The following is a 23,989-nucleotide window of genomic DNA, read 5'->3' as shown; positions in this document are numbered from 1 at the left end:
CCTGGCATAGGATAGCTTCCTCCAGTCCCGCAGCCTCACCTAAACCACCAGGCCTGAGATTAGGGTTAATCTGGACCTTGTGTCATCCTGTATCTATCCACCACCCCCACAGCCCCATTCTTTCCTCCCTCCCTCCCTCCTCTTTACCAAAGAGGCTTTGGTTTAAAATCCTTTATTGTGAACCCCCGCTCCCCTTGCTGTGTCTTTCTGTCTGCTGCCAACTGCAACTTTTCTCCCGCATAACATCCTCAGCCAATCCTAACACAGATACTGCTAGAACCTGTCCCCAAGCTATGTCGGTGAGGAGATGTGAGCGAAGGATTTCTGCATTGTCTTCCTCTTTGGAATAAATTTGCAATCAGGCAGGCACGTACACTATGCTCGCTTGTATATGTGTGCAGATGAGCGTGCGGTAATTCATGGCTATACTTAGCAAGTGTGCATGCAATGGCGTAATGGCGTTCGTGTTACCTTTGTGCATAACCAGGATTGTTCGAGAGTGCTTCTTCAATTCAAACACATTTGGAGAGTCTACAGAATTCATCCTTCACCCAACCCCCCGTACATTTAACCAGTCAAGCTCTCCTGCTCGTCTCACCCTGAGGACACAGCGAAAGGCATAGAGGCCCTAGTTGGATGAAGAGACTCCACAATGGTGCAGAGAGCAAAGATGCGTAGAGAATGAAGACAAAAAAGGAGAGAAGATACAAAGTGCTTAAGCCCCTTTTCATTTTTTTGTCTCTCGAAATAAATGGCAAATTCCCCCCGCAGCCAAAGTCTCCTTTTGCGAGTTGAAAAGCCAGCAAAAAGCACTTGGCAGACAGAAACCGTGAGGTAAAGAGGCAGCGGGAGATGTAGGCCACGCACTAAAGTGTCTTATCAGAAGGGGCAGAGAGAAAGACCCTTGGGCACAAGAACCTGCATGAGTTGAACCCTCTAATGAGGAAACGACAAGGAGGATCCATGAAATGATCACAAGATGCTGAGCTTAGAACCTAATGTCAAATTACTTGTGTAATCACAACCAGCCTGTTTGACGAGTACTGTTTGATTTGTTCCTATTACACAGATAGTCGGTTCGCTTATTAAAAAGTCTGAGAACATGAAACATGATGATTATTTATAGGGTTCGTTCATCGCCAGCCAGAGGTTCCTCATGAATCCAGGAGACACACGCACATCTCTTGAGAACAAAAATACACACACATAATACAGACCTGATGACATTATCATTTATGTAGCAGGCCTTAATGCACAGAGGAAGACGGGATGCTGAAGGTCTTCTAAGTGGATTAGGAATATGGAATCCCAGTACCTTGATGCGGGAGTTACTGGTCGAGCGGGAGTGACTGATTAAAGGGGAGAGAGCGACAGAACATGCTGAGGAAGGAAAAAGTGGAAAGAGTGAGGGGCGAAACAGAGAATGTTCAAAGTGATTGTGCAAGAGTGCAAAATGTCCGCAGAGAGCCAGAAAGAGGGAGTGAGCGATGTAGTTAATGGATGTAAATTAATTGCTGTCATGTGGATTCTGATCCCAATAAATCAGGGTCAGTGTGGTCTCCGGTGCCATCTCTGCTCGCTTTGGAAAAGGCAGGAGGGAGCATGATCTGACAGTACATCACACTTTTTCTGAAGTATATGTGCATGGACATATTCACACACTGTTATAAGAAATCTATCTCAAAATGTGAAATGAGAAATGTGTGAAATTGTAGTAAACATTTAGTGTCTTTTGTATTTAATGGAACTTTTTACATCAACTTGTACGATTATAATGTAATTGCTGGACTTAGTTAATATAAACACAAATTAAATCTGTAAATTGTTAGAAAAAAACAGTGTTACACATTAAATGGCAAAAAATAAACAAGATAGTATATTTAAAAACTATATAACTCTCCTCACAATTGCCGCTACTCTGCCCACATGATATTTAGGATCCAGCATGCAGCGCTATAGGATCCTTACGAAGAGCTTCTCAAAAGATTTGTACCACAAGTCCAAACACAAGAGAGAATGCTAACTAGTGCAGACCTAACTGGGTTATAAATGCAATGTGGTCCAATGAATTAGCCATGCTTATTACTGGAAATTACCACTGTGCTTTCTGCTTAACTAGGCTGCAAAATTGATTTACCTTATTTCCCCAGTCTATGACCATCACAAAGACATCCTGTTATTATGAAGGCTACGAGTATTATTGTATGTGTTAATCAGAAAAATATGTGAAGCATGTATTTTAATTACAAATCATACCAGGGCAATTTTAAAAACAAAAGCCTTTAAATAAAAAAACACTCCAAACGTGTTGCCCACACACTAAAAGAAGCTGACACGCTGCAACAAAACCAAATCAGAATTTGAGAAACAAAAAGAACACTGTCAAGGCTGATGCTAATGTTTCCCCAAATTTAAAAACATTTTTCATTTAGTACACTTTACAGTACAGTATGCCCCTTATTATATACACCGTGTTTTCTTTGATACCGTATGCCCCAAAGCATATCACTCATGTTCAAACAGTAATATCTGAACATGACAGAAATGGTGCAAAATGGGAAGTAGGTCACATAGCAATTTATTTGACAAAAAAAGGGTGGGGGTGGGGAACTGGGGCATGGTGTATGCAGAGGCAGCAGCAAAAGGGAAGGTTTTTGGGAACGTAGATCAGATTTTGTGTGTGTGTGTGTGTGTGTGTGTGTGCGTGCGTGTGTGTGTGTGAGAAAGAGCATGCAAAGGGTTGACCTGGAAGTAAAGTTACAAGCTGGTTCGGCTCATTCAAAAACTGCTTGGTCAGTGTTGGGAAAAAAAAAGAAAATTCGCTGACACATGATGGTGTAATTTTTTTGGGTATTTAACAACACACACAACACCACACACACATTCATCAGGGGTTCCATTGCCCACTAGAGAGAAATTGAAACTGATATTGCGGTCACTGGACCATATCAGCACATCTGACACTCAGTGTGTCAGCAGCATTGATCAGCTGTCGATGAACTGCACAGCTACTCGCAACCCTGACACAACTGAACACACACACACTTACACAAAAACAGCTGAAGTGTGTGGATGGCCACTGATATTTACAGAGTAAATACACAAAATCCACATAAGGTACTGTAAATATGTGTTCTCCCCTGCACAGACAGCTGCACTCTCGTAAGCTCGCTGGCTTCCTCCTGATCCTGTTCAAATCCTGTCATCACTGAACATCACAGCTTTATGATTTGCAAGTGCACGAAAGCCATATACCCCATATTCCTCAGTATTCCCACAGAGTTGCAGCAATAAATGCTACAGCTCATACAGCTCAACAACGATACAGACAAAGTGCTGATGCATAAGCTTTATGTCCTTTATTTGTCTTTAGGTTCCCATTACATCTCTGGACCAAAATGTAAAAAAAATGTAAGGACATAAAAGTAGCCTTTAACAAAAAATAAATAAATCTGGCAATTTTTAGTTTAAAAGTGTAAAATAAGTTTGTATTTCCTGTAAAATAAATGTGGTTTTGAGTGTTGTAAAAATAATAATTAAAGACAGATGTATTAGAGTCACTGACATTTACAGCTGAGTGAAAATATCTTCAATTGCTCGGTAACAATTCAACAGAGTTACTATATTGAGCTTTGCCTTTAAAATCAGTAAAATATAGAATTCAAATTTCTGCATTTATTTTTCTCTTTATTTATAAAATCTGAAATTTTGACATAATTTCAGATATTTAAAAAAAAAAGAGCAGAAGTCACGATGCTCATTGTGCTTCGTATGAAATCTAAATAGGACACACACATTCACACACACAAATATCAGTCCGTGGGGCATTGGGTTCATGTGGCCCTATTTACATATTGAAAGACTATCTACAGTAAAACTCTCCACACAATCTCAACAATCTGCACAGACTGCACTGAGGATCTGTAAAGCCACATTAACACATAAGAGAGGCTCTGGAGCACCAGTCTTTTCTAATGACTCGATAATCCGACCCAAATGCTGCCTGCTTGCTAATCTCTCCATCGGATTACCAAACTAGGGACGAGCCCTGTCTGTGTGTGTCAGCCTGTCTCTCTGTCTTCCTGCCTGTCTGTCTGTCTCTCCCAGCTTGTCACTTTGTATAACTGCTTGCTCTTGTGTTTCTCTGCATGATAAAAAAAAATCTTTGCTTTGCTCTCTGTGATCTTCCTCGCTGTCTGTGAGTACTGTGGGGTTGCATGCCTGTTCGCCCCGCTCTCATCCTCACATGTTTGAGGCTTTTAAAATGGAGAATGGGGCAGCAGGACATCAAAATGCAGCCTCAAATCTCCTTCTTTACTTCATGCCAACGCATGAACGCACAACGCAAAACCTAAATAAAAAACATATACAGTACAGAATGTGTGAAAATTTATGGCATGTAATTTATGTCCATAAATAATAAGGTTCCATTCTTCTCAGATAATTTTTTTTTAAGTATTTGACGCAAATTTTGGACACGCATAATCCCCCCCCAAAATAAAGGAAAGGGAATTTTTCGTGCCTCTATTCAAACTGCCTTTACACACGTCTACTCTGAAATCCCATCTTTCCATCCCTGAGAAATATAAGGCCATGCTCTCTCCATCGTTCCACACTAAAAGCTGTGCTGCAATGTTATTGTGCATTTCATGTAAACAGATCCAAACTAATGTCCTATTTGTCACACATCGACCATGTCTGATTCTATATATTTTCTATAAAACACTGCTGCTGTTTTCTGCCTGCAAGGCCCTAAAAATGTCTCTTTGATTTTGCAGAAATCACTCTGTGACTGTCTCTCGGAGTGTGTGCACATGTGTGTGTTTCTGGCATGTTTGCATGTGTATGCAGGAGTTTGCGATTGTGTATTTTCCGGACTGAGCTGAAGCTCTGTCTTGTGTACTGTAGCTCAAACTGCTGATGACAGCCTGCAAAAACTTTGACATTTAGCTTTTTACTAAACAACACTCGATTCAGCTAATGCTAACTTTACATATTTCTGAAATATCCCTCTGAACCATGGAGAATTTTGCAGATTTGCCGACAGAATAAAGACCGACTGCATTTTCAGTGAAGAATAACATAAATCACATTTTAGAATATTTAACCCAGTACAGGTTTGTAATTTTGCATGGTATTAAAATACTTTAATGCTTTTACTAAAAAAAGGAGATCAGAAGGTGTGAAGTAAATGCGTGTCAAAATGCTACTGGTGCAAAGACGGGCGGTTGATAAGCCTGCATGTGTTTTTTGTGTTACCTGGTCTTATCACACTAACAAAGCCAGAATGAATTAAATAAAATGTAAAAAGTAACAAAAATGAAAAATATTACCTACAATATGAGTCAAAGGGACTATTAAAAACCAAACCAGACAGAAAATAGTCAATTTGACTTAGAAGAAACATTCTAAGAAAACCTCTACAGCTTGTTTGTATAGCACAAAATTAGCTTTGAATGTAAGTGTTAATATAATGATAACTTGTCTCATTTCAAACCCCATACATACATTTAAAATTTATTTGAATTGATTGTTTGGATTTTATTCAGGCAACATCATTGCTTTCACCCCACGTGTAGATGTAATATGAAAACGCTGTGACATAGGTCCTCACAGTTCTAGGGAGAAAAAAAAGCAAAACTAAGGCCGAAAGCAAAAATTCTTGAATTCAGGGGGATAAATCAAAACACAAGCCCCCAAAAACCATCCTCATACAGAATGCATCTCCTCCTGCACAGATATGACAGTTGTAGAAGTCGACACATTTCAAAATAATGAGAAAGGTTAGGAGCAGGGATATCGGGATGAGCTAAGTGGTGAAGTAAGGCATGAGACGAGAAAGAGCGATGGAGTGCTGGAGGGAGCGAGTGATGGAAAAGGATGGGTGAAAAAAAGGAGGTGAGGTTGGCCCTGTTAGTGGACGACTGTGTGTGTGTGTGTGTGTGTGTGTGTGTGTGTGTGTGTGTGTGTCTGTGTGTGTCTGTGTGTGTCTGTGTGTGTGTGTGTGTGTGTTCGTATGAGAGGTAAAAAGAGACGGAGGGGGGGGTGCTACTGCGGCTGTCCATTTCCCGGGATCAGCTGATGGCCGCGGATGATGGAGCGGAGAGGGGTCAAGGGTCAAAGCCTTGCATTGTCAGCCTGGCCCTGCTCTCCCGTGGGGTTCCCTCCCTCGCTCTCTCCTCTCTCTCTGTCTCTCTCTCTACTCTACCCCCTCCTCCATCCATCAATCCCCCCACTGCCTGCTGCACATTTACATACATTAATCAGCAGTGTGCGTCGCCGTGACTCGCCGGCAAGAGGATGCACCACATGCATTACTGGCTGCTTACCGCGGCAGTGTGTGCCGCTGCAGCCCGTGCATTCAGAAAGAAATATTTGTAAGCATTTTATTTCGTATTCAGGCGATGGTGCATGATACATATGTGCAGGAAATGTGTATGTGAACATCTGTGTGTGTCTGTGTGTGTGCAGGACAAGACAGTGCCTCCCTTCCCCCCCACCTTCCAGTATTAGGACTACCCTCCTCACCCCTCGTCCCCCCTCCCAATGCCCCCCCTACACACACACACACACACACACACACACACACACACACACACATATATACCTCCCCCACTTTGCCTGTGTAATCCCTGCCAGCTGGCCCCGTTGGCTAATCCCTCTGCACTGATCAGCTGGGCCACGCATCCAGTACGGGACAGGACAGGGACAGGGGCAGATAGGGGCGGGACGCTTTCAGTGTGTGTGTATATGTGTGTGTGTCTGCATGTGTGTGTGTTTGCGTGTGAGGTGGGGGGTGGTGTCGACCAGAAAGCATAAATTGAAGCCCGTGCCTTCGCCTCGGCGCAGTGTGTCTGTGTGTGAGCCAGTTGCCTGTTCCTCCTCCTCGTCCGTCCATCCCTTATCTCCTTCCTCTTCCTCCTTCTCCCCTCTTGGATCCTTATACATATATACCGACCCGGCTTATATATGTATATTTTACATCTTGGGCTTTTTTCCTTTTCCTTTTTGGTTTTGTCCTGAGCAGATCCAAAGGATTTTTTCTAACGGTGGTGACTGGGTAAATTTAGTTTGTTTTTTCCCCCCTTGACTGCATGCGTGACACCTGCCTGCCTCCCGTCCCTTCAGCCCCTCTTGTCCGCCATCCCACCAAATCTCTCTCTCTGTGTGAGTGCACCCCTGCTCTTCCCAACCCCAGAAGGACCTTCTTCACATGATGGAGCTGCACTGTCACAGCTACAACTTCAGCAACAACAATAACAAAACCAGGACCACGGACCCAAAAGGAGGAAATACTCTGCAGCTCCTCTGCTGTTTTTTTTTTTTTAATCTCGTCTTTAGAGAGGAAGGATATATTGCATTTGACAGAAACCCTGTTTTGCTCGTGCTAGTGAAGAACTCTATTGGCAAATATAGAAAGGAACTGAATGCAGTGATTATGAGTTTAAAAAGAAAGGAATTTTAAATGTAACAGTTGCAGTTTTCTTGATGCTAGAGTCTTGCGCAACGGCAAAGAAGCTAAATTCCCACTTTAGTTTTACCTGTCTAGATACCAGAATTTAAACTTTGCTAAATAATTTGATATTTAACAGAGGTAGATGCCTGTCATTTAGATCCTGTTTTACAGTCTGTACATGGCTATAGTTACATGCGCAGAGTGCACAGAGAGAGAGAGAGGGAGAGAGAGAAGAGATGGAGAGTAGGAGGGAGGGAGAGAGGGAGGGAAAGGGGGAGATAACGACACAGCTTTACCAACTGTAATGAAGAACTGCTTGGTCTGATTAAACCGTACCAAGCTCTTAACCAGGACCAGCGGAGGCTGCACTATGGCGAGGATAAGGCATAGCTACGCATCGCAGAGTGTACTCCTAAATATCTAGTCGTCATCCTTTGTTTTGCTCTGAGGGGAAGATGGTCTGCAGGAATGGTAGCAGTCAGGTAGCTGGGCTGCTGCTCTCTTTATGGTGCAACAAAGGTAGCTGTGCTCGCTCGCTCTAGCTCACTCTCTGTGCTCTCCTCTCTCTGTCCTGCTTTTTTAGTCTGCTGTAGTATATGTATACAGAGAATGCCTTAATACTGCACCTGCTGCTCTGATAATATTTATTTTTGTTCGTATTTTGTTGCTGTAAAACCTTCACAAACGCATGGATGCATTCACACACTCTGGGCTCTTCATTTAAAAGACTTACAGTGTCATTGGCTTGTATCATTTCTGTGTTTTTTCCTGTTTTGTCTGTGTTGAAATCATGTTTTTGTTGCAAAAAGAGGATGCATGTATATGTGGGATTAGCATGCAATGTACTTTGACGTGTGAAAGGACCGCATAGCCCCCTCTGAGCCCACAGGGAGGAGAAATCACAGGTGAGGAAAGAGTAAGGAGAAAGTCTGAAAAATACTAAACAAAAGGATGTACCGTCAAGATTCAGAAATTGGCAGCTTTAAGAAAATAGTGTTCATGTTGAAAATTGCTGTAGGTTGTGATTACAAAGGAGGGAAAGTGTTGCTGTACGCAGGGTAAGTAACATAGCAGAACAGGACATGAAGGAAGCAGGAACATTTTCTAAGTTTGGGTTTGAGCTCTTTGTGTTCACAGTGGACCTTGATTTAATTTCAATACAATTAAGGCACGCGGTGAATGCCAAGAGAAAAGCCACAGTCTTCGCTCACCTGAGACACCAACGTTAAGCCGCCACAGGGCAGGAGAGTGGCTCTGACGACTGCACAGATGGATGTTCACCACAATCCTATGAGATTAACAGGAGACAACGTTAATTGTCACACAGAAGCCGGAGAAGAAGCATTAGGTAAAGAGGTTACAGAGCAGCAGCGACCTAAGACAGGTGAACAGATGGGTCAAAGCTTTGAGGAGAGGTAATTTTGAATAATATAGGGAACAGGGGGAAATCAGCCATAATTACTGGGCACCAGTTGAAGAAATATACTGGTTTCAATAATGACAGAACAGGCAAAGCCATAGGCAGCCTACCAGTGTGGGTCTTGTGGCCAAATGGACAGAGGGATCACACCAGGGGGATTTGCCATGTGGTGACAGAGGGCCACTTCAAAGGTCTGTGTGTTTACGCATGAGCGTACACTTGCTGAATCTGAGAGGAAGATGCAAAAACAGGGTGAGGATAATGCACCGAAAAAGCAGAAATATTGTTTTCACCTACTTGTGCCCTTAACATAAAAAGCAAACAACTTCTGGATCATTCTCATGCATGCTGGTTTATTTCATTCCCATTTTTTCATTACAAAATATGTTGTTCTTTATTTTACAATTCTAAGCTACATTAAAGCAGTTTTTTCTTGTAATTTTTAATGTCATGGCTTTGTTTGTGCTTATTTTCCTGCAAAAAAGTCTCAATAAAGAAGTCATTCCACAGACAACATTTCTATTTGTACTATCTAGCAAGTCTCTTCAAAGTAAAAGGCCCAAAGCACATCAAGTCATTTAAATAATGAGCTTCATCTCAACTCCTATAATCACAGCGCTGCATCAAATGATTCAAGCTGTAAACCGCTGTAGGCGATAGAGATGAGTTGACCTACATCTCAAATGATGGAGGCGGAATATCAAAGAAAAAATGAAATCGTGGATTTTTGTCTAGATTCATTTTGATCTATTTCGCTGCCTGCTGCTTTAACATAAGGGTAGTCTATTCAAGATGTAACTCAAGAATGTGTTTAACATGGGAAGTTTTGATATAATCAACACAAAACAAACCATCTTAGAGAATGCTACATTTATGCTGGAGAGATTTAAAGATAAATGCAGAAGGCATTTTTCAACAAAATCCGCCCGGGCCAATGCGCCTCTTTATATGCTGATACATCAGTGGATGACATGTTTTTTTATTCTGTCATCTCCAGACAATAAGAGCGTGCAGAGGGCAAGTGTGCCACATATGTTGAGACAGAGGTCATCAACTGTTTACGGGCCCCTTCCCCTGTCTGCACATTATGCATTCTCAAAAACTCTCAATAGAATTGGGACACTAGGAGAAATGAGGGGGTAACACTCAATATGTAAACAGTGCTGGACCCCTGGTGATGGAGAGCAGGTGACCGCGTGTAGGGCCCCCTCACTCAAGTGCTTAAAACATCCATCATTATGACATATTCCTAAATAGCATACATAAATGTATACTTAATATATATTTTAACCCCCACTGCTTTTACAGATGAAGCGAAAATAATGCTGACATGTTGGTGAAATTAAAGGGGGACATCATAGGGACATTTACAGACAATTTGATTGTGATAGAGAAAAGAAAACTTTTATTCCTAAAATATAATAAGATACGGTATAGAGAAAGCAGTAGAACTTTCCGGCATTGATGCGTTTTCTCACTTTACTGTGTTTTTTCTTATGAGTATTAGAGGCAGGCTCAGCGAAACAAAACGCATGAAAAGGGAGAAGAAATCTAATTTAGTCATGTAAATAGAGGTCAGGTTGGCGACATGGTGAAGCGTCACTAATGGAAGAAAGAGATGGATGCCTTATGATAATGAGGGGAAAATAAAGCAGAACCATGACCTTGCCGTGCATTATGAACCCACCGACACCACGCACATTATGTGAAGCTCTGACTAAACAATACATAACAAAGTGCAAATTAGAAGGGACAAATGTTACAAATAAAAGCAGGGCATCATAGACTATGAGAGATAGTAACCAATTATAATTTATTTAGTTAAAAAAGGTCAATTTAAGGAGAAAATACCAAGTAAAAAGCTGTTTTAAATTAATATATTTAACTTTTTCCCTTTTTTGCTATTGTCATAATACACCCTACATTGCAGTCAGCCACACACACACGCACACGCACACACACACTAGAGAACCTCTTACAACTGTAGGCCAACTCATTTCGGTCCTCCATCTCTTCCCTGCATTTAGCCTGATCTTTGCTCTAAAATATAAGTGCTGACCTCCTCCCCTCTTCTTCTCCGCCGTCACCCTCCCCCCTCCTTCTCGTACACTTTCTCCCCATGGTCCCATTTCCCTTTCTTCTCCTCCATCGTTTCGGTTGCTGTCTCTGTCTCCCTCTCTTTTATGGACGTTCATTTGCATCCCAGGAGTGGCTGAAAGGCAGTCCCCAGAGACGCGCTGATAAGGGTCACGGGAGATCCCCTCGAGGCAGCGTGTTCGCCACGCACCCTCAACGCAGACACGACACGTGCCGTCGACCCCCCTCCTCCTGCTCCGCGAAACAGAACATAAACACGCATTTCTTCTCTAAATAAAAGCTGGACTTCCACCTAAAAAAGCTGACTGATAGTGGTCACAGATTTTAACGGTGGTGATGTTTTGCAGCTTTACACTTCAATTGAATTAAGGCCTTGATATTATTTCAATTTTATCCGCGTGTTACCTTAATAAACGTTGGTATTCTACTTTATCTTCATAATATGGTAACAAGACGTTGTATGGACGATTCAAAAATAATACATTAGTGAAAAAAAACCCCTGATAAAATCACAGCCATTAACAAGTATTAAAAATCTACAAAACATAATGATTTTGATGTAAATAATGTGTGCTATAGCCTATATTATGTTTTTAAATGTTAGCAAACAGATTGCACCAGGTGAGTTGTACGCAATCTTCAGGCTAGCTGATAGTGACGTTCCTGTTAAAAATAAAATAAATAAAAAATAAATAAATAAAAAGGAGAGTATTGTGCCTTAATATCTTGCTCTAATTTAAGTAAGCTTTATGGGTATTTTTGTTGAACTTACCTGTGGGTGGAAATTACACTAAGTTATTCTGAAATTAGGGGATTTCAGTCCTCGTCTTAATGCTATTGGTGTTATGAAACGTTTTGCACACAGGGGCAAAATAACCATGTACGTCACAACTTAAACACATAGGCCAACCATAGACTGTAAAAAGTAGAGGCCAACCTAAACGTGACTTATTTCAACTTTTTGTGTTGAAGTTGTGTGCTTATTTTATCAATAATGGAAGCAACAGCCAAGAAACTTGAAAAAATGAAGCTACAAACTGTCAGTAAAGACTTGCTGTAAAGGCGGCCCAGCTTGATGATATGACCCCTGAAGGAAACGAGTGTCCTCCTGTACAGGATGGAAGATGCGCAGCAGTAGGTTGTGCTGTGTCTCCCTCTTGTGGCCGCGACGTGCGCTACAACTGCATTGAGAAGAAGAGAAAATGGCGGATTGCAGATACTCTCCTGAGCAGGTGTTTGAACATGGGCAGGAATACGAGATGAAGAATACATTTTTACAGCTCAAGAAAATAATTACTCTATAGAGGATAGCCCCAATGCTAAAGATCACGTAATACACATGAGAAAAGAAAGTTGTTACCCATCAGGTAGCATGTTCTGCACAGTAGATACAACAAATGTGGACAGGTTCAATTAGACACGCATGTGACTACCAAAAAAGGAAGAAAACCCATACACCAATTTGTGGAGCATCTTTATTATGCCACGAATAAAAGCCAGTAGTTCTGAAAGAGGACCTTGCGTATTTTTTTCCTTTATATTTAAACTCACCAACATTAACATTCTGAAAATGATGGAAGCTGATTGTGATATTATATGTAAAGTTGGCTGAGCAGTCAGAGATGGGACATGAAGTGCAGAGGATGTGATCAGGAAGGAAAATGGAGATGAAAGAAATGCAGGGTACAGCGGTTTAGTTCAGAGTGAGGACAGAGGGTGGATGGGCTGAACACGAAGGGAAAGCAGAAAAAAGTTTGTTCCTGAACCTGGGAGGGACGAGACAAACTGAAGAAAATAATCTACAGACACTGCGCAACAAATTCAATTACAGTCAAACAAGGGGATGCACACCAGTTCTGCTGAATATACCACATTTATTACTTTGAACTGATTAATAGAAAGAGTGGGGGCAAGGCCACTCGCATCACTGTCTTTAGAAAACTGAGGAAGGAGGAAAAACAAAATACAAGAAAGCAGCCCAAAGCAATGATGAATTAACTTGTCCAAGAGAACGGAACAGAGGGTAAATAAAGTCCAATGAAGACTGTCAACAGAGGGCCCCAATCACTTTTTAGACCATAAAATTATACACTGAGCAAGGCTCATCAACTTAACATTTCTTCTGCTTTCACACTCTTCACCCCCCCTTTCACTACCCTTCCTCTTCAGGCCTGGCTGTCCCCACATACTCGGTCCACCACATGCCAAAACAAAACAAGAGGGCCATTCTGAACACCTTCAGTCCTCTCAAACGAAACATGGCGAGCACATATGAAAAAAGATTCTGGGGTGAGTGTCCTTGAAGATGAAAATCCACTGAGGAGGAAACTCCACTGGGTCCTGGATGAAGATGTGAGCATCCTCAGAAAGACAGGGGGGTGAGGGGGGTGAGGGTGGTTACAAAGAAAATGAGACAAACTGCCCATTCTTGACTTTGGGACACTAAATTTAGCCAACACTACAAACTTCTATTGGATTTGTGTGTTTGTGTGAGAATTACAGGCTTGCTCTTGGACCATAAAAACAGAGGGATGATCCTTTCATTTAAAAAAGGAAAAAGCAGCATACAAGGGGGGAAAGCATATGTAGTGGAATGGGGTGGGGCAAAAAAGATTTCACCTAAGGATGCTATGCATTTAGTTGTAGTCCTATGAATAATCGTTTCCTTTTTCTTTTTACTACAAGTTCGAAGTAAGTCTTTAAAGTCAAAAGAAATCAAGAGAGTCTTCATTTAGTTTTTTTTGTCCTTGGTTAATTCTTCACCCCGTTAGAATTTCTTAGAGATCTGGATGTAATGATGTCATGGGGTGGATAGGGCTTTAGGCGGGGCCATTGCAGTCTTTTGACAAAAGCACCAACTGTTACTTGACTCGTCCTTGGCGCTCCTAGAAGAAAATCAAAACACAATAAGTTAGGAAAAATGAAATGCACATGAACATATTTGACCCTGATCCTAAAAAATATAAAGATAATTCTGGTTTACTCTTTGACCTCAAGTGTACACAATCACTCCACAGATTCAGTTTGTTTACTTCTACAACCACTTACTGACACTTCCCCAACAACTTTTTTAGATGCATGATAGACAAGTAAAATTCACAAACACCACATCAAAGCTTTACACATTTAGTATCAAAATAATATGTGCACTGCTTCAGCACATTGTGACAGATGAAGTCATTTACCTGAAGCCTGTAATGACTCCTGTTGCTGGGGTTGCTGGGATATGGCTCGCTGCCTTGGACCTCCACCTGTCACACAGAGGGGTGAAAACTGAGCATACTTGGACCACATCCAAACAAGATAGTTGCTATAATTAAAATCCAATCTATGTCACAAATCTAGCAAAAAAAATAATATGTTTGCTAGACCATGATTAGCACCAGCAGAGGATTTTGAAATTTTGCAGTGAACATGACAGTTTATCATTAACAGCTACAATCTAGATAACATCACTACCTGATAATATATTACAAGAATCAGATACGAGAGAAGAAAAGTACGAGCTGAAAATGGAATGTTATGTAATTGGAATAAACCATTAAGCACTTATTCATTTCATACTTACAAATAATACCTAAATTAACATTGTATACCCTGGATAAAGACTTTTTGAAGTTTCACAAATAGATGAAGTTTCTCTCTCTCACTTATCAATCATTGTGTCATCGAAACATGGTCAAGAGTTACTCAGAGTGCTGCATTTTGGGTATTAATAGGGGAATAACTCAAAAGACAATCAAATTTTGGAATGCAGAAGTTCAGATTCAAGATATTGTATGCTCTAACAGTCCCAAAATGTGACATATAAAGCACATCATTGAACACTTCATATAATCACATCAAGTTTACAGCTGTGAAATAATCTTGTCATTTACAAGATAACTGATGACAGGACAGTTTAAGCTGTATGTGAAGGCATTTTGGTGGCATTTACAGTAAGTGACTAACAAAATCTGCAACGTAAACAATACAATTTCTGCAAAATCCTAACCATCTTCTTCTGGAAGCTCATCCTGACTTAAAGCACCAAACATTCACTTTAAGCAGCACATTTTTGTGTCTTTAAGTGGAGTTGCACTAGACTTTAGGGATTACTTAGAATACACATACAGTGATATGGTAAGGATCCAACTGAAATAAAAGTTCATGGCATTAAACTAACAGAACCCACTAAATTTGTGGAAAATAAATGCTTTTCTTCAACTAGAACAGTTTAGTTCGTTAAAAGCTTTTATGTAGATGGTAAGTAAATATGTTGACTTGGCAACCTTTTTAAAGAATGTGCCTATCAAATAAAACCATATCAGGTTATATTTTATATCACCGTGTAGGACTTCAAACCCCAGTGTCAATGAGTGCTGTTTTTACAACATAAAAACTGTAAACAATGCAGAAAAAATCCCTTGTGAGCTGCAACACATTTGTCTGTTACTGTTCCATATGTTGACACTGACAGAGCTACGATAAATCATCTTAACAGGTTTGAGTCAACCCTAAAATGTGTGAGTCCAATTTCATGTACCCATGTTAAAGGACATAAATAAAAAAATACTGATAACTCCAAATATTCCCATTATTTGATGTAAGCAGTAGGATGTCAACCCTGATTAAAATAGAAACAGCTATTGTGTGCTACATCATTTTGGGGGGGGGGGGGTACATCACACTCCGGGTGGGAAGCGTCAATGTTATTATTGTGTCTTACTATTGTGTCTCAGGTCGTTAAGCCGTATAAACGTTGACAATTTGATGAATTAATGTAATGCCATCGCTAACTCACTGATAAGCAGATACAAATAGAATGAAAGGTTAAAATCCAGAGACACTATATTTTCAGTAAAAAAAAAAAAAATTGACAACCCATTAGCTAACATGAGAACACAGCTAATGTTAGCATTTAGCCACTTCCTATTCAACAAACATTTTAAAATCATGGACATAATTATTGTTATTCCCATAACGTTTGTTTGTTGTTTCATTTTTAATTAATTCATTTTTGTGTTCTTGTTAATATTGAAGGATTTTGTGTCTTATTTTTAATATGGCACTGTTAATTCCAAGTGGTCAAAAATTGTCAAATTCTGTCAAAAAAAGTTCTAATAAACAAAGTTCATTAAAAAAAAAAACATGGACATAAGAGGAAAAGCGAAACATCTGCACAAACAGAATTATTTTCATTACAGACTACTTTTTTTGTTTTCATTCTATTTAACTTCCCCGTCAAGCACTGTACATGTGTCTTACCTTCAACACTTGGGATATAACCCTGAATCCAGTTGCTATATCCATTTATCATCTCTTTTTTCTGAGTCTGTGCAAAATTATTCAAATATTTGTTGATTTGTTCAAAGAAAATTGTTGGTGCACACGGGAGGTTTCTCATCCTGTCACTTGACTAAGGTTTATATCCCAGATAATGGAAGTAAGACTGCCAGTGTTTTGATATAATAAGAAACCCTGCTAACTGGTTAGCCAGTTAATAGTGTCCCTGGTTAAACTGCAACACTGAAGTCTGCCTGTACAGACAGACCATCCTCATATTGTCAGAGAGCGTGAAGTTAAAATAGACAGCATAAACGCTCGAGTAGTCATCTATAAAAATATTTTTTTCTATGATTAATAATAATATTTTACTTTTCCTGATCTGATCTTCGATTGTAAAACAGAATTGTCTAAGGAAGAGTGGCTGAATATGAACATTAGCTGTGCTCTGATGTTAGCAAATTAGAGCACAAATGTTTTTACTTAAAATATAGTGCAGTGTCACTTCAGATGTATCAATAAATTATCTTTGTTGCTGCTTATCAACAGGTGAGCAGTGACAAGACAACAATTCAGTAGATTGTAAATGTTTGTATTACTTGATAGGACGAAGGACGACACCTTGGGAATGAGGTCTATTATTTCTGATCTCCATTCTTTTACGTCTACCTTTGATTTTAAAGCAAAGTAATACATGCGAGTGATTATACAGAAAGAACACATGGCACCACAGTGAAAAATTTAGGAAAAGAAATCGCAAAATTTTGTTGTGTACAAACACAAAGTTCAAACAAGGAAATAAATTCACCGTTAATCCTTTGTTTTCCGCTGGTCCCTCACATGAGAAAGAAAAACTTTTGATGCTTACAACTCCCAAACTAGTATCATAGACTGAACCTTCTTCAATACAAGTTAAGCACTTTGCTCGTACATCAGTATTATAATTCACAGTATTCAACTGTTTATTACCTTTTTCACACATTCCTCCTCTTCCTGACGCTTCTCGTAGTGAGAAAAGTCATCGAAGATGGAAGTGGTGTGTTTGTATCCAGCGATGATCTTAAGCACCTGCCTGGCCTTGTCCAGTGGTACCTCCTGTGTGTCCCGAGAGTTGGTCACTGGCTTATTTTCGTTGTTCTCAAGCCGAATGTGCCTTAGCTGACTGTTGGGAACGTCCTTAACAAAGATCCAGCGCACATCAAAACGACCCTTCCATTTGTCCTGTGACCACACGCCAGCAGACGTGTTGTAGTCCACGGGTGAGCGCATCTCTGCTACACCACAGAAGTGACCACTCCCATTGACACTGAACAGAAGATAAAGCGGCCCTTTGGCGCCCAATGAACGATAAGCTGCATCCAGCCTCTTGTTGCCATGCTCCGTACTGCACCAGATATTATACTTGATGGAGCGATGAATGTCGTCCTCAGAGTAGCTCTTGATGATAAACACCCTGCCCTGCTTGGGATTCCAGTCGAAGTCCTTGGGGTTATAATTGTTAACCATGCGCAACTTCTCTAGGACTGGGTGAGGCTCAGAGGGGACCCCAGGAACCACACCCACACCAGAGGAGCTCGGTGGTGACTGGCCTGTACCACTCCCACTGCCATCCCCAAATCCATTGGCCCTGTTCCGTGGAGGAACCCAACGAGTAGGTTGAGAAGGTTGCTGCTGTTGGCTTTGAGGAGTAGGACCCTGGGAGAGAGGAGGCTGGGGCATCTGAGTCATACCTGGTTGTCCACTGGGTGGAAGCTGATGCTGCCCCATCTGAGAAACAGGCTGTCCCAGCTGTCCATTGCTGAGGGGCATTTGAGGGTTTCCTGCAGCAGTAGCTGCAGGCTGTGGGGAAGCCTGGTTGGGCGGCTGCCCGTTGCTGGGAATAGAGGGCACCTGCTGAGGGGTGGCAGCTTTAGGCATATTGCCCTTGTTGTCCCAAGTGCCGATGTCCATATTGTGTTTAATGGGCGGAGGAGGCAAATTGGCACCCACCATGCCACCCTTGGTTTTCAGCTTGGGTTGAGGCTTGGCTGGTTTGCTGGCAATATCGGCCCAGGAGGCAGGCTTGGCAGGGGCGATTGAGACAGGAGGCATGCTGGGAGGTCCTACAGATGATACAGGGCCAAGAGGACCCCCACCAGGTATGCCAGAGCCCACCACCTTAGGAGCCATGTCCCCATTACCACCAGGAGCAGCATTGCCGATCTTAAGCCCAGCCATGCCCTGGTCAAGGCTGTTCATACCAGGGGCCTTGTTAAGAGGCTCATTGGCGGCAGGTGCAAACGGGGACTGTCCATCGATCATGGCACCTCCAAGCGAGCTGGGAGCATAAGCATAGCTGCTGCTGTAGCCAGAGCTCTGTGGTGTCCCCGACTGTCCCTGAGAGCTGCTATTTCCCCATGCTGAGAAGTCGATACCGCCAGGGAAGAAGTTGAAACCATGCTGGCCCAGGAAAGGGTTGTTCCCCAGGGGGCCTGGCTGGCCAAACATAGCGTCCGGGAGGTAGTGGGGCTCCCCATTGCTCAGCTGTCCATAGGAGGCCAGGTAAGGCATAGGAGGGTCCCCACCTGTGGACCATGCTGCCTCATTTAGGGAGTAGGAAAATCCTATGGAGGGGCTGTAGTAGCTGGGCATGTAGGAGTCCGACATGGCCGTATAGGCATTGCTCTACACAGAAACAGAAAATATTTTAGTGAGAATCTGCCTGAAAGAAGGAAAAACTTTTTTGCAACACACTCAGATACTGTTGTTTTGTTTAGTCCCTTTGGCATCTCAGGTTACATTTATGTCTGACGCAGACAGGCTAAGTAGAGGAGAGTGACAGCAATGCCACCTCTGGTTCCTACATGGATTCTATTAGTCCTGATTGATGCTTTAAAGTGTCCAGATTAAAGAAAATTTGAGGGCACACTCTCTGCAGATACACAAACAACCACATTTCTTGTTTATTACCGTTAATTTGTCGCTATGTTTTTAATGCAATGAGTTCCTGGGACCCACATGTGGTGATATGGGGTACCCAGGAACAGCTAGGAACGGAGTTTAACTCATGTTTCACAACAATATGATATGATTAGGTTGTAACAGATATATTCAGGAATGTTGATGTCTATATGAAATTAAAATAATAATTCAGAAAAGTCACATTTGCACAACATACAAATAAATAGTGCTTCTGTAGCATCCTAAATACCACCAAAAAAAAAAACTAAAATTCTCAAGATTATTGCAGATTTTTTTCTTCCTCAGTGGCATATTTAAAACATTTTGCTTGTTGCTTACTCAGAAAAAAAATGGATACTGCTGGTAATGTGACATGGCAGTATAGGAGGTTTTGTTTTTTAAATCTGAGAACACTACTTGCACATGACCAATGGAACAAGATCTGGAAAAAGATAAAAAGGCACACTTCTCTGTTCTCAGGGGTGGAAAAACCAACACAAATTTGAAGTTTTGGGACTAGTCTGTCCAGATCTTGTTCTGCAAACTAGCGTCACGAGATTCTGTGAGCTGTAGTGCTACTGTGACATTTCTGAGCCAGTCAGCCTGATGTCTTTTTAAAGCTTCACTTCAGTAACGTGTATATTGTCAGAGCGACATGATTGCTGTTTTTAGTAATTAGACTGGGAGTGCATTTGAAATCCATTAAATGATCATGTTAGATATGGCCATAATGGAAATAATAAATCAAACACACCCTTACCAGCATTCTGTGTGTTGAGGAAGTGGCTAACAGCTACATCACACAATCAGATAAACAGCTAACAATGAAGTCACATCTCTTGATCAAGCCCTACCAGTTTTGTCAACACTAATCTGTACACCTCTTGAAACAACAACAGCCGTAGAGCTACATAACTTTAATTAAGCTTATGTTAGCATACACTAGCGTAAAAGCTTAAAAAGGTTTAACTACTTAGTGACTGGGTTACACTATGCTAGCACTGATTAATTTCATATTCTGGCAGATTACTTTATTGCATGTCACAAAAACGGTACGCACAACAACATTTAGCATTTACCACTCAATGTTTCAGCAAATAGTCTGAGAAGAAATTCTAAAAGTTATTGCTAAATTAATGGATTCAGGTAATTTCATTTAATAAAATGATTTGGAGGTAGAAGTATTTAAGGTAGAGGAAGAAGAATGAATGATGATACCAAAGAAGCATGTCAATATGGGGATGTTCCAATGTCAAACTACAAGGTCAATGTCAGGGCCATCTTTAAAGCTGACTTTGGACACAAGCCACCTATATAGGGGTGTAACGATTCATCTACTACATCGATGTATCGATTTATATTCCTATGAGCCGACTACATCGATCTGTGCTCGGCAAGTTGGCCTTCCAGACAACATATATCGAGCTAACATCGTTTTGAAAGGTGATAAATTGATTGTATCGATACTAGGAAATAACGCATTGGATTTAAGCACGGCAGACTTTATATGGATGTGTTTTTTTTGCACTTTTATTAATAATAAAGACGTTAAACGTTACTCAATTGAGGCGGCCTGTCTGTGACGTCATCGCCACACGCCAGCAGACAACATAACATAGCATGGCGGGTGGCAGAAGAGAAGTCGAAGAGCGAGAAATCGTCAAGCTACCTACATTGCGGTCCAGCGTGTGGAAACACTTTGGTTTTTGCAAAGACAGAGATGTTATAAATAAGTTGCTTGCTGTTTGTTGGATATGTAAAGGTTAAGTCAAGTACCACGGCAACACCACAAATCTATCCAACCACCTACTAAGACGCCATGGGATTTCACACAACGCCGACCGTCCAGGCACCTCTTGCAGCGTTCATCAAGGTAACATCAGCTCTGTCCAGCCAGCAAGTTTAGTCAGAGACGAGGCTAAAACCCGGCTCGGGCGAAAAACATCGCGGCAACAACAGGAATCTAGGAATGTCCCGTATCAAGGGATTTATTTCACAGTCACACCGGTTGAATTATTGGCTAAAAAGTTGCAGAATCGATTTCAAGTCACTGACAGTCGTTTCAGATCGTATTGTTCTAAATGAGCCAATATTGTCCTTTAATTGTATCGGAAACCACGAATCATGATACGAATCGAATCGTTGTTAAAAAGAATGGTTACACCCCTACACCTATATGAATAATTAAGATACCTCTTAGTATACTAACCCAAAATGACTATCAAAATTGTGGTTAAAAATACAGGAAACTATCCGAAAAATGTAGGCTTGTACTACAAGGTGTCTACGACACTACATGTGATTGTGCTAAACTACAAAGATTAACAGTGGTTATTGAAAACATACCTGTCTGGCCTGAGTATTCAGGTAAGGCTCAAACTCATCGTCATTCAAAGTATCCTTTTGGGTCACAGCTCCGTTTTGCACTGAAAAAAACACAACACAGATGTAAACAGAGTGTCCAGGTCTGTGTGACATTACTTTATCTTGTCATATCACATAAGCCTTATCACAACCTGTTACATAACAAAACCACTCCTTGCAATCATTTATGAATAGCACAGGAAAAGTCATTAAGCTGGGCATGATCAGACATTACACATTATAGCTGCTCAATATGATTCAGATTACCTAGCACTAGCTTTCAAAAAGAAATGAATCAGCTCCTAGTTTAGTCCATAATTTAAGATACACTAGTTGCATGTTGTTACACGATAACTCAAACAGACAGGCGATTCCCTTGTACAAGTATCCAAATTAAATTTGAACATAGGTTACAAAATAAATGACATTTGGAGAACATAGTCTATGTCCATAATATACAGCAAGAGGCCCAGTGATCCGCGGTTTGTTTTGATAGATTTCGTTGTTTCAGTTGCTGTGCAGGGTGACATGGGGATCTTTGACCACTGATCGGAGCATGGAAAAGCGACACTGTAATGCAAACTGGACCGCAAACACATGCCAACCAACATTTCGGTCTGAACGGCAATGTGTGGGGAAAGTGCGCGGCCAGGAAAAGCATGTCGGAAGACGTGTCATTTTTTGGTTAACTTAGCCACGAGTTTAAATTAGCAAGCTAGCCGTGTGGTTAGCTGCATGCAGTCTGCAGCGTCTCCATGTTAACGAGCGCCAAGAGTCCTTTCAACATGACGGACTTAGCTAACACTAGCCGAGTGTCCAGCGTGATGTGATAGCACCTGGAGCCTTCCACTGCATACATGTTTGAAAATGCCTGACAAAGAGAAGCAGAGTAGTAAGGGTACCTTAGCACCTGTCAGTACTATAAAAAAGGTAACATGTTCAACCAGGAAAAGGATGCTGATGTGTATCATGTTGCCATTCAACGTTAGCTAGTCAGAAGAATGCTAATGCTATCTAATGGGACCTTACAATTCCTGTTTCGGAGATGAAAAAGAAAGTAATGAATAGTCACGTTAAGGTCCGAAAACACTCCCGTGAAGCGGAATGTACTACTGTGTTACAGTCAAGTGGTGAATTAAATACCAAATATAGAACACTTCCATAATACGGCCTATATGCTGACTAGCTAGGGGGCAAGCTACTGCCTCCGCGCACGCAAGATTTTCAACGCAGCGACCGTAAAAGATCCGCATTCACTGAGCCTCAGCTGACAACGATGGGTAATATTAACTCTTACCTTTATTAGCTTGGCCTTTCGGTCTCTGGATTGGGTCCAGGTGATTCATGAAGGTTTGATTTATGAGAAGAGAGGAAGGGGAAAAATAGATGAAGAGATATATTTCAGCAGTCAGTTCCTTTAGCAGGTGGTCAGGCCTACTGCACTACTGAGCCACAGCCGCTTCCTCTGAGCTAAGCTATCCTCGCTAGCCGTCGCGATGCTGAGAAATTTGGCCCTCGTAAATGTTCAGAAAATACCTCTCTTTACCTGTTCAAGAAGGCTGCTGGCTGACATGTCTTTCCCCCCCGGAGCCTGTGTAACTGAATTTGCTCCTAAATAAAAGCGGCAGGGTGTAGAATAGGTCTAGCTATTGGAGAGTTTTAGCCAAGCGCCCCTATCTCTCTACAGAGCCTGGTTTCTACACAATGGCGGGCTGCAGTTAGCTTGACAGACTCCTCAACATGGCTGGGCGGCCCTCGTCAACCCACGATGGCATTTATTTACGGTGGACACGCGCCCCCTAGTGGCGCGGAGGAGCCAGGTTTGTATGAGACCATATGAATAGAGCGAATGCAGACATGGAGCTCTGGTTTTTGATTGGGCTTATAAAAAAACTGTGGGATCTCTTCCACCCACCATTCGATTCTCCTCCTCTGTCGAGACTTTTAAAAGTCGTCTCAAAACGCACTTTTATTCATTAGCTTTTAACTGCCCCTCAACTCAACTCAACTTTATTTATATAGCACCTTTCATACATAAAAACATGTAGCCCAACGTGCTTCACAGAGTAAAAGACAGTAAGAAAATAACAGCAATGGTAAAATTATAAAAGGCATGATTAAAGAAAGGAAATACTTAAAAAAAAGAAAAAAAAAGAAAATGAGGACAGTAAAATTAATAAAATAATTAAGAGTGGAAAGAAAAGTTAAAAATAATAAGATGAAACATACTTTATTAATACCCAGGGGGGAAATTCAAATTTTTTTCTCTTGTGTTCAGTCATGCTACACGCACAGTTTTTTGGTTTATATACATACAATCATGCACACACACATGCAGTGGACATGCACTTTGGGAGAGATGTCAGAGTGAAGATACTGCTGTCAACCAGCACATCCCATACAGTTGGGGGTCCAGTGCCTTGCTCAGGGGCTCCTCAGCAGTGCCC

At 41.4% G+C, this 23,989-nt stretch overlaps 2 protein-coding genes across 2 annotated transcripts in view; both read right to left on the bottom strand.

Moving 5' to 3' along the window:
• The window catches only part of si:ch1073-358c10.1 (mitochondrial peptide methionine sulfoxide reductase), a 54,200-nt gene extending 41,865 nt beyond the window's left edge, over positions 1-12,335 (bottom strand). The window contains exons 1-3 of the mRNA XM_034675656.1: positions 11,746-12,335; positions 8,987-9,104; positions 8,668-8,744 (exon numbers count right to left, since the gene is read on the bottom strand). Coding sequence (XP_034531547.1) covers positions 8,668-8,744; positions 8,987-9,042 — 133 coding nt within the window. The 5' untranslated portion in view covers positions 9,043-9,104; positions 11,746-12,335. The remainder of the gene's footprint in view (positions 1-8,667; positions 8,745-8,986; positions 9,105-11,745) is intronic.
• Positions 12,336-12,827: 492 nt separating this feature from the next.
• On the bottom strand, positions 12,828-23,323 carry ythdf2 (YTH N(6)-methyladenosine RNA binding protein 2). Its single transcript, XM_034675654.1, has 6 exons — positions 23,089-23,323; positions 22,840-22,864; positions 21,525-21,604; positions 17,208-18,902; positions 14,159-14,224; positions 12,828-13,858 (listed from the first exon to the last, which is right to left on the bottom strand). The coding sequence occupies exons 1-6, from the start codon at positions 23,113-23,115 to the stop codon at positions 13,835-13,837; spliced, it is 1,917 nt and encodes a 638-aa protein (XP_034531545.1). The 5' UTR covers positions 23,116-23,323; the 3' UTR covers positions 12,828-13,834.
• Positions 23,324-23,989: the final 666 nt, after the last annotated feature.

This window comes from Notolabrus celidotus, chromosome 22 (assembly GCF_009762535.1).
Source record: "Notolabrus celidotus isolate fNotCel1 chromosome 22, fNotCel1.pri, whole genome shotgun sequence".
NCBI classification, from domain to species: Eukaryota; Metazoa; Chordata; class Actinopteri; order Labriformes; family Labridae; genus Notolabrus; species Notolabrus celidotus.
The sequence above is the reverse complement of the archived record's forward strand: the minus strand, read 5'-3'. Positions and strand labels throughout refer to the sequence as shown.

Excerpts from the sequence above, each read along its gene's own strand:
- ythdf2 (XM_034675654.1), bottom strand. The coding sequence starts at position 23,115 with ATGTCAGCCAGCAGCCTTCTTGAACAG. Across the intron at positions 18,903-21,524 it reads TGAATACTCAGGCCAGACAG|AGCAATGCCTATACGGCCAT; the intron begins GTATGTTTTCAA and ends GTTTCTGTGTAG. Across the intron at positions 13,859-14,158 it reads GGAGTCATTACAGGCTTCAG|GAGCGCCAAGGACGAGTCAA; the intron begins GTAAATGACTTC and ends ATTTTCTTCTAG.